This window comes from Adiantum capillus-veneris, chromosome 6, assembly GCF_014529385.1.
Source record: "Adiantum capillus-veneris isolate H3 chromosome 6, ASM1452938v2, whole genome shotgun sequence".
NCBI classification, from domain to species: domain Eukaryota; kingdom Viridiplantae; phylum Streptophyta; class Polypodiopsida; order Polypodiales; family Pteridaceae; genus Adiantum; species Adiantum capillus-veneris.
Window position 1 is genome coordinate 119565412 of NC_140936.1, and position 10456 is coordinate 119575867.

Here is a 10456-nt window from a genome sequence, read left to right on the forward strand (position 1 = left end):
GAGTACTGCAGATAAAGTTTTGAAGGACCGAAGTTCGGTGTTTTGTTCGTTGGGTCGTTGCTTCGGTGGATGATGAGCAAAGAATGAAAGGTACCCGGTCTCATTTTCTAAATTCCGACATGCTAGCGGTGGGGCCTCAAGGGCCCAGGCCTTGCATGAACAGGCCGGGGCACATGGGAGCCTGCATGCAGGCGACAGGCTGGATGTCGTCCTCCAGAGAGCGGTGTCCGTAGATGTCTGCGTTCAAACCAGTAGTAGCTCGCAACTCTTAATAATTATTATAAGGTGGTAGCTGCTTTGCTTTCTGCTTATCAATCACCACCACAAGCTTCTATCGTATGGCGACTCAATGGCCAGTACTTATTATTCTGCTGCTGCTGCAGTGTGGATATGTGAGGCTTGGCTACGTCCATAATCAGGCCGCAGGCAGACATGAGGGCAGGTCTGGGGCCAATTGTGCCCACCCCCCCAACGCCCTTGAGCACTAGGGTCCCTTTGACGTTACCTCCTACTTCATCACTGAAAACGACGCAGCAACGTGCAGACGCTTTCTGCCCATGTTACCGTAACATGATCAGCAGCAGCTAAAAGCAACATATTGATGTGCCGCGCTTTACCGCCGATCAATGCTCATGATAGAGAGACGGACCTACTCTCATCACTACAGTTTGATTGCTAAAGCAGAGACGGACCCAAGCCCTCATGTACGAATTTAGGGGCCGCACTAGCGGCGGGCTGTCTGCCTGCTGCATGTTACCCTTGCCGCATTTCTCCTGCTCGTCCATGGCCCCCAGCCTTTCATTCGTGTCTACTCATGTATATCGATCATGTCTACTACTCTCTATATAACGACGTCTGCGGCCCGCTGTCCACTCATCCATTAGCAGCTGCTGCTTGCCTCCTCCTCTGCCTTGAATTTCCAAATTCTTGCAACAGCTGCTCTTGGCTTCATCTGCAAATGGCGAGGCTTGCAAGCTCTAAGGCTCTAGCACTGCTGCTCTGCTTTTCGATCTCTCTCCAGAATCAGGCGTTGGCCTCCTACTATGGTGGCGGCTCAGGCTGGAGCAGCGCCCACGCCACTTTCTACGGCGGAAGCGACGCCTCGGGCACAATGGGTAAAAATTATACTGATTTCCAGCTATCTTTTGCTGAACGTCAAGGGCGCTCTTGGGAGCCAACAATGTATGTGCTACCTAATTCCATCTCTAACTTCTGCTTTCATTGAAACAGGGGGTGCGTGCGGTTATGGAAACCTCTACTCCTCCGGCTATGGCACCAACACGGCCGCCCTGAGCACTGCCCTCTTTAATGCTGGGCTCAGCTGCGGCGCCTGCTTCGAGATCCGGTGCGATGCCGGGTCCGACCCGCAATGGTGCATTGCTGGTACGTCAGTGATCGTGACAGCCACCAATCTGTGCCCTCCCAACAATGCCCTGCCAAACAATGCGGGTGGCTGGTGCAATCCCCCCCTTCACCACTTCGACATGGCACAGCCAGCGTATGAGAAGATTGGCGTGTACAGGGGCGGCATCGTGCCTGTGGAGTACCGCCGTGTGCCGTGTGCCAAGAAGGGCGGCATACACTTCACCATGAACGGACACTCCTACTTCAATCTAGTGCTCGTCACCAACGTCGGGGGCGTGGGCGACGTGCATTCCGTGTCTGTCAAGGGCTCCCGCACCGGATGGCAAGCCATGACAAGAAATTGGGGTCAGAATTGGCAGAGCAATGCGCGTCTGGATGGGCAGAGCCTCTCCTTCCGGGTCACCACCAGTGACGGTCGCACCCTCACCTCCTACGACGTGGCGCCGGCGGATTGGCGGTTCGGCCAGACCTTCAGCGGCGAGCAGTTTTGAGTACAACAAGACCTCCCTTTCCCCTTCTCTTCAATTTATTCGCAAGCTGAGGCATTTGACTTTTCAAGATTAAAGCTGCCCGCTGCTAGCGTCGAGCTTTGGTAGTACTTTCCCCTTAGCTCCTCGACCCAAGTCACACATTTTTAGCCCCTTCAATATGCTTTATGTACAAAATAGCTTCCTTGCCATTTATTCATCCTCTAAACGTCCACAAGGAGAAAGATCCCCCCTTTTATAGCATGTATACCTCTTCTCTCATCCTTCTATGATTTTTGCCTTCCCCCGCGCATACTTACAAAGAGATCTAAACACTCCTAGCATGTTTACCGCCTTCTTCGATGCATACTTACAGGAGATCTAAACACTCCTGCTACATTCTCCCATGCATAAAGAGTTTCTTGACCCCAAGTTGGTGAGTACACCAAAATGCTAAGCAGAATTTCTAATAGTTTATGCTCTTTCTCTCTTTAACTACAAATTGTAGTGAGTAATGAGCTAAATATAACTATTATATATGAGCTCTTAATTCAAAGCTTAATTCTGTATGGTAATCAAATATATCTTATCAACTTGAGTGTAACATTAGGTTATAATACAATGCCCAACGGTCTGTGATCCAATTATCTGAGTTCTTTTAGTTTTCTAATCAATTTGTATCGTTTAGGTACTATTGATCCTCAGAAATTCACTCTACCTTGGAAGTTGAGTCCCTATCCTTTCGAACACATTATGAGCACATTATATAGAATCTTAGAAAGGATTGAGATTGTTGGGTCTTCTACTTCTACTTTAGTCTGAGTTTGGCAATTTACCCATAACCTAGGAAGTTGAATTTCTAACCTAGGGGAGCTTCCACATGGAAGCTTTGGGAGCAAACAAAAGATGAAATTGCTAACAACTCTTCAATGCTAAGAACACTCTTATGATATGTGAGGGAGTATGAGGCACATATAAGGTAGTGTCAGTTTCTTCAGCCACTGCTTCCACTATAGAGACAAAATATATGAGAAATTTGCAAGTCTAAATGCGAGCACTAGACATATGTTGGTGTAAACTAAACCATGCAAAAAGTTATGGCCATGTTAGACATAGGAGTTTACGTAAGCATAGTTTCCCAAAACCATGCTAGAAAAAATGGACCAAACAAGCTCTACAAAAGATGCAAATGGCTTATTAGTTGGCAGATTGTAAAATTGAGAATCCCGAAAGACTTTTTGCAAGTATTGTTGGAAGTAATTGCAGGTTGAATACATGCATGCATTTGCTATCATGGAGTTTGATGAGATCCGAATTATAATATAATCCTTGGTAGAACTCTCAAGCGACGATTACTTCCCATTCTAGACTAGTGATATCACTATCACAGTTAATTTGATCACCCAAGACTAAAAAGATATAAAGTTTTTCATTTCGAACTTTAAATTGGCCACTGCATTTTCTCTAAGAGATAGCAATGAGGTAGAAAGAGACAATAGGGATAATGTCTCACTTTTGAAACTTGGGAAAATGGGTATGATTTATCATGCAATACCTAATGGAAATGACTATGCCATTTCACTATTTCTAGAAGATTAAATTGTAGTCTAGGATGCATGCACATTTTAGCCACTATTGACATGTTGTCATGCCCTCGCATGTGCGTAATGTGAAACAAAATTTTTAGCGTAGTTTTTATGCTTCTTGATATGTGGAAGAAAATGTTATGTGTATAGGGTACAAAGTGTTATATGTGTGAAAACATTTGCCACGGCTACAGACACATTTATAGCTTACCTAGGATTTATGGAATTTTTGCATGTTTTCCCATTTAGGACATGCCTACTTTGGATTTATAATGTACATATGTCAAATGCATCATGTTGGCACACTCATTTTTCCTGGATAGTTCAATGTAAACCAACACCATCCAAAAATAGTAGCTAGCATGTGTAACCATCAATAATATGCCTAGAGGTGACAAGTGGGAAAATGAGATTCAATATGAAAATTGAGCTCATGGAAATTTTTCCTCAATTTGTTTGGGCTCTTTACGACCAAAATGGGTCCTTTTTGGGGAGAAAAGGACAAAAAGGCCATAAATGGTAAAAAATAACACCATTTAAGTAAAATATGGCTCAAAATGCCACATCACTATGGTGGCATGACTCTAAGAAATAGGCCAACCTAATCATGACTGGATATTAGCACTTTAAGTCTCTTTGAAGAGTAATACACAAGGGTGTTCTATAGTCATAGCTAGGGTAGTCTTGGTGTGCTCATACCTTGTATTTGAGTGTGTAAGGGTTTCAATTAGGCTTTTTTCTCTTAATAAATGTGTGTGGAATTGTCTATGGAAAAGCCCAAGCTTCCATGAACATTCCACTACATTTGTGCAACTACAATTGAAGCTACATGAAATGATCACACATGTATGAGTTTTGAGTTGATATTGCCTTTGTGTATGAGTGAAGCTTCCACTGTTAAAGGGAAGTTGTTCTTCTTGTTTTTAATCTTTTGAATAAGTAAGTGGAATTTTCCAATTTTCAAAAGGGTTTGTGTGTGTGTGTGTGCATGCGTGCACATACACACACACACACATATATATGGTATGATAGCACAAATCATGGTAGAAGGGATTGTGATAGTTTTTATGATGCTTCCAAAAGAGGTCTTGTGTTTTTCTAAGGATGGAAAGATCCATTTGCAAGAGACAAGTATGCCACTAGGAACAAACTTTGGAAAAGGAGGTATGCAAAAGTTATTGGAGCCTTGGGATTGATGCAGTGAATAAGAGTTGGCAAATAGAGTATAGGGAAGTGCCATGCCCTGAGGACATGATCAGTGCACAAAGGGAAGTAAGCCCAAAGCTTTGCAAAAAGATTCAAACTTCTCACAAGAAAATGCCGTTGTAAAAAGATCTGCAAGGTTGTCTTGTGTTGGCACATAAGCCAAGTTGATCTCTCTCGCTGAGAGTCTCTCTCTAACATAGTGGTAATTCACCTCATTGTGCTTTGTGCGAGCATAGAAATTTTTTCCTCACAAATGCCAATGCAGTTTGACTGTCAATGTAGATCAAACACTCAAATCATCCATAAGGCATCCAATCCATACAAACACAACCATAGATGTGAAGGCTACCTTGTACTTAGCCTCAAAACTAGAAGTGGCCACAATAGGTCGCTTCTTACTCAACCATGATATCCATGAAGTATCGAGCATGAAACAAAAACCACTCATGGACACTTGTGTGTCCAAAAAAACCAGCCTAATCCGAGTCTAAAAAAGCATGTAAATTTAGCAGCAATGATTCCCCTCTTGATATAAAATAAGCCAAGATGTAAAGTGCCACTCAAGTAACAAAAAGTCCTCTTGATGACCTACCAATTCTTATACCATGGGCATGGCACGATCACCAGCATTGTGCTTGTGTATATAGAGCAGTCACAACATTATGAGAATATGAATCTATGTGACCTTGTACATAGGTTAAAGAAATCATTATATGGTCTAAAGCAAGCATGTAGAGCCTCTTATGAGACGATTGTGGAATTCCTCATTTATTTAGGCTTTGAGATGTCTGATATTGTAGATCATTCACTGTATGTGCAAAATAATGAGGCAAGAATTGTGACAATATGCATCTATGTGGATGATTTGATTGTTGGAGGTGATAATGTGGCTGAAGTAGAGGGTATACAAGCTCTAATTATGTACTATTTTGAGATGAAATACTTGGAAGACTTATGATATTTCTTGGGCATTGAAATTGTTTGCATATAAGAGGGTGTATGGTTGTCACAAAGACAATATGATTTGGACATATTGAGAAAGTATGGTATGGCTGATTGTAAGCCGTTTGAGATGCCCTTATATCAAAATACAAATTTAGGGAATGATGTAGGTCAAGTAATTGAGACTGGTACCATGTAAAGGAAGATTGTGGGAAGCTTGATCTATGTGACTATATCATGTCCAAACTTAAGCTACATAGTTGGATTGGTTAGTGAGTTTATGGATTCTCCCACAAAACCACACTTGGATGTAATGAGGTGCATATTGCACTATATGAGTGATACTTTGGATTATCCACTCTTTATAGGGCTAATGTGGAGTTGTAGCTCTATGGTTATAGAGATGCAGATTGGGTTGGTAGCACATACCATCACATGTCTACCAAAGGATTCATGTTTTTAGTGGGAGTGTTGCTATCACATGGAGCAGCAAGAATTAACCTACAATTACTCTATCGAGTATAGAGGTAGAGTACATAGGTGCTACAATTGCAGCATGTGAGGTAGCATGGTTGGGATTGCTACTTCGAGAGGTTGGAGTACAAGTATAGAGGTCATCTATTGCGACAACCAAAATAGTATATAGCTGGCTCAAAACATAGTGTTTTGTGCAAGAAAAAAGCACATTGAGGTGCATTACTACATCCGAAAGAGAGGGTATTAGTAGGCAACATCAGCCTTCAATATGTAGCGATGGATGAATAGATTGCAGATATCTACACAAAGGCCCTTGGAGCAGAGAAGTTGCAACAATTTTGAGCCATGCTTGGCATACCGGAGATGGCATTGACATTGAGGAGGAGTGTTGAGATGTCAAGATCAACATGATTGACTTCTTGATGACTATCATTGATAGACATCATCATTGGCATGGCTTGGTGGATACACATATCTTTGCCAATGGTACTACAACTATACTACATCGAGTTGGTCTACATATCTTTGCCAATGATGATGATATCATTGATAGACATCATCATTGGCATACCTTTTGGTGGCTACACATATCTTTTTCAATGATACTACAACTATACTACATTGAGTTGGTCTACCCATTCACCTCATTTGCAATCGGTTCACACTAGATGTCACATTTAATGGCCTAAAATCTTATGTGTAGCGGAAATTAGCATGAACATAGTGGGCATTTCATTAGAATAGATTCCTAATGAGAATTACAAGAGTGCTTGGGTGGAGAGAGCAACAAAAAGCATAACACCTAGTTAGATAGCATCGACAATACCTTCAAAAGAGAGAGCAATTAAGCTATTGACAACAGTTGAGGACCGGATTTGCATGGAGCCGGTCCCCCCTCCAAAAGGCTTTGTATTATGGTTTCTCCCATCAAGAGAGACATTGTACAATACAATTCTTTGTGTTCCTTCAAGACTAGCTAGTGCAATGAAGATGGAAGCTTCATACACCAAGCAAAACACTTAATCAAACACAACTTGAATTATCCCCGTTCTCAGACCCAAGACCTCACACACCTTCGAAGATGGTGAGAGCTAGCAGGGTATGAGAGTAGATTGAGAGGAAAAAGAAGTATCTTACGAGAAAGATGTACATCTCCTCACATAATCACTCATATTAGCATAGCTTAGCTTAGTAATTAGCTTGGTAGAGAAGATGAGCATGCATTGAAGCTTGGCTCTTGGTTGGATTTGCATCCACATGCCAAGAGAGTGTTGATGTAGGCTTCTATCTCACAAGCTTGGAGTAGGTGATGAGCTCTCCATTAAAGCTTGGGAGGAGATAGAGTATTCTTCCTTCACACATGGTCAAGTGTGAGTGTGTGTGTGTCAATGCCAAGCAAAAATCAGCCCCCTCTCTCTCTTGGGCAAGCCCTAGCTGCTAAATAGGTCTGGCTTTTGCCTCATTGGACCTCCCCAGGTCAAGCCAATAGGAATTAAGCAGCATAAGTGATAGCCTTCTGACATGTGTCCCCCTTTCCCCTTTTGTGAGAGCTTTAGGTAATTAAATAATTAAACTAAACTCTCATTGGACCCCTTTGCCTCCTGGCCAATAGGAATCAGGCAAGCCATGGGGCTCCTGAATGCTCATTGGACCCTTTGGGAGACTGCCCAATAGTCTTCTAGGAGACTTATTTCTCATTGGTTTCTTTTATTAAATGTTTTTAAATTAATTAAACTACATTTACTCTAGCTTAATTCTCATTGGTCCACTTCAAGGGTCTTCCAATAGGAATTGGGCACACCTTGTGGGCATCTGGCCTAGGGAGCTGACATGTGTCCCTCATTCCCTTTGTGTAAAGGGAGCCTAAATATTGAATCTCTTGCAAGAAAAATTCACTTTTCTTTCGATTAACATAAAGTTTATTCTCTCTTAAAACTTGAAATATTACTTGGAGGTGTTGCTTGTGTTCCTCCAATGAATTAGAGTAGATGATAATATCATCAAAGAACACTCCAGTGAAGGTTCGATGAGGCCTGAACAGCTGCTCCATCAAGCGGTTGAATGTGGCTGGTGCATTAGTCAAGCCAAAAGGCATGACAATGTATTCGTAAAGACCAAATGTAGTACGAAATGCGGTCTTTACAATGTCTTGATCAACTATCCTTATTTGATGATAGCCACTTTTTAGGTCAATCCTACTGAAGTAGGTCGATCCTTGTAGCTTATCAAATAGGTCTTCTACCCGTGGAACGGGAAACCTATTCTTGATAGTGATCCTATTTAGTGCTCTATAGTCGACACACATACGATATGTGCCGTCTTTCTTTTGCACTAATAGCACAGGTGAGCAAAATGGAGATGAGCTAGGCCTAACCATGCCCTTCTCAACTAACTCATGCACTTGTTGCATAATCTCCTCTTGTTGAGCTTGAGAAACTCTATAAGGAGGTTTGTTAGGCGGTGAACTTCCTGGAAGAAGTTCAATTGCATGGTCGTCATTACCTCGTTTAGGAGGTAGCTCACAAGGGATGTCGTCAATAAAAACATCTTGAAACCCCTTGAGAAAATTGGATAACTCTAATTCCTTTTGGTTGCTTTTATTTTCTTTTGCTAAAGCATTAGGTTCATTTTGAGAATCTTTAACAAAAATCATGTACACGGAAATAGAGCTCTTTATTGACTTGTTGAAAGCTGGTGTATGTACAATGGGGATGGTGTTACCCATCTCCTTAGCATCTATATACATGTCCTTTTCCCTGAACTTAAAGGAGATTCTCCTTTCAGGAAATTTAACATCGGCAGCCAGGCGGTCAAACCATGGTGCCCCTAGGATTACATCCTCATGCTTGAGAGGAGAGATAAAGAAGTCCTCTTTGTCCACATAGCCTTGGACATGAAGCCTCAATTTCCCGATTAAGGGAGTGACTGAAGCTTCTTGCCACTTGAAGGCACTGTCTGCGGGTAGGATATCTCCCATCTCGTAGGATTGTATGCCTAGCTTGGTGGCTAACTCCATAGATATGAAATTGTGAGTAGAACCAGGGTCAAAGAGAATAAAAGCATCATGTTCTCTTACCTTTCCCCAAGCATGGCATAGAGGAGATCCTTTGTGGTGAGCTTGATGAATCTCCTCCTCTTGGATTTCAACCAAAGAAGCTCTAGGAGGATCTTGGCGGTTGTTCTTTTGGGGACAAGCGCGGTACGCATGCCCTTGTTCACCGCACTTGAAACACCGGTTATCTTTACGATAACGCTCAAGCTCTTCAGGAGAGAGTTTATTCTTTCCTTTGTAAACTCCCTTCTCTTTAGCTTTGTTGGAATTGCCCTTAGGAGACTTTTGGACATTGTCCTTCCCCTTAGGCTCATTGGAACCCTTGTTTTCCGAGGGCTTATTATTTCTTTTACCCCCCGTTTGGAAATTGATTCGCGAGGCCACCATAGTATGGTGTATTACCGCCGATATGGTACGTGGCCTTTGGGAGTTAACATACTCCGCCATTTCTTCGGTTAAGCCCGCACAAAATTGTTGCTTTTGCTCTCCAAAATCCAACTTTTTGAAGACAGTGGCTTTGAGTTGTAGGTCCCAAAACTTGTCTACATATTTGTGGATGGATTCATTGGGAGAGAGCTTTAAGCTTCGCCATTCGGTGAGTACTTTGTCTTTGGCATCGGTGGCCAAAAACTGCTTCATAATGGAAGCTCTTAAAGCCTTCCATGTTCGTGGAGCTTCACCGTTGGCTCGTAGGCTAGACCACCATTGTCTGGCGGACTTTTGAAAGTGCATAGCTACATGGCGTAGCTTAGAGGACTCCGTGAAGCCCTCATCTCCAAACGCCGCATCGAATTGCTGGATAAAGGCCAAAATTTTGTCTGTAGCACCGAAGGTGCCATCATAGGTAAGGAAAGAGATGCTCTTCCCTCCCTCTTTGAATTTCTTCAGCTTGGACGACCTCTTCCATGCGGCATAGGATTTCCTATGGCCTCTTCTTTTTGATGGTTCAAAAGTTGCACCATCACTTTCTTCAGAAGATGAAGAATTTGAAGAAGGTGGAGAAGAGGGTGACCTCTTTCTCGCCTTTTTCTTGTCTTGATCTTTGTTGTCTTCACCATAGCTTTCATAAGAGGAAGAGGATGAAGAAGATGGAGAAGAGGGTGTCCTCTTTCTCGCCTTTTTCTTCTCTTGCTTTTTATCATCCCTCTTTGAATTATGGCGTGGAGAAGAGTGTGATGGTCTTCTCCGCTTTGGTGGTGATGGAGAGCGTTTAGCCCGCCGTCTTCGTGGAGCCATCTCCGCCGAGGTGGCGGGAGACTCGCTTCTTTCTCGTTCCTTCGGTGGAGGCTCTTGAGTTCTCCTTTGGGAAGGAGATGCATCATCAAGAAGTAAGTTCTTGAGCCCTTCATATGGATTCTCTT

The 10456-nt window shown here is 42.7% G+C and overlaps 1 protein-coding gene across 1 annotated transcript; it reads left to right on the forward strand.

Annotated features, from left to right (window-relative positions):
* Window positions 1-330: 330 nt before the first annotated feature.
* On the forward strand, window positions 331-1998 carry LOC147456166 (expansin-A15-like). Its single transcript, XM_086514725.1, has 2 exons — window positions 331-1115; window positions 1231-1998. Exons 1-2 carry the CDS (start codon window positions 815-817, stop codon window positions 1854-1856), a joined length of 927 nt encoding a protein of 308 aa, XP_086370851.1. The 5' UTR covers window positions 331-814; the 3' UTR covers window positions 1857-1998.
* Window positions 1999-10456: the final 8458 nt, after the last annotated feature.

Coding starts and splice junctions, on each gene's coding strand:
- LOC147456166 (XM_086514725.1), top strand. CDS start 815: ATGTATATCGATCATGTCTACTACTCTCTATATAACGACGTCTGCGGC. Junction 1,116..1,230: donor CGACGCCTCGGGCACAATGG/GTAAAAATTATA, acceptor TCATTGAAACAG/GGGGTGCGTGCGGTTATGGA.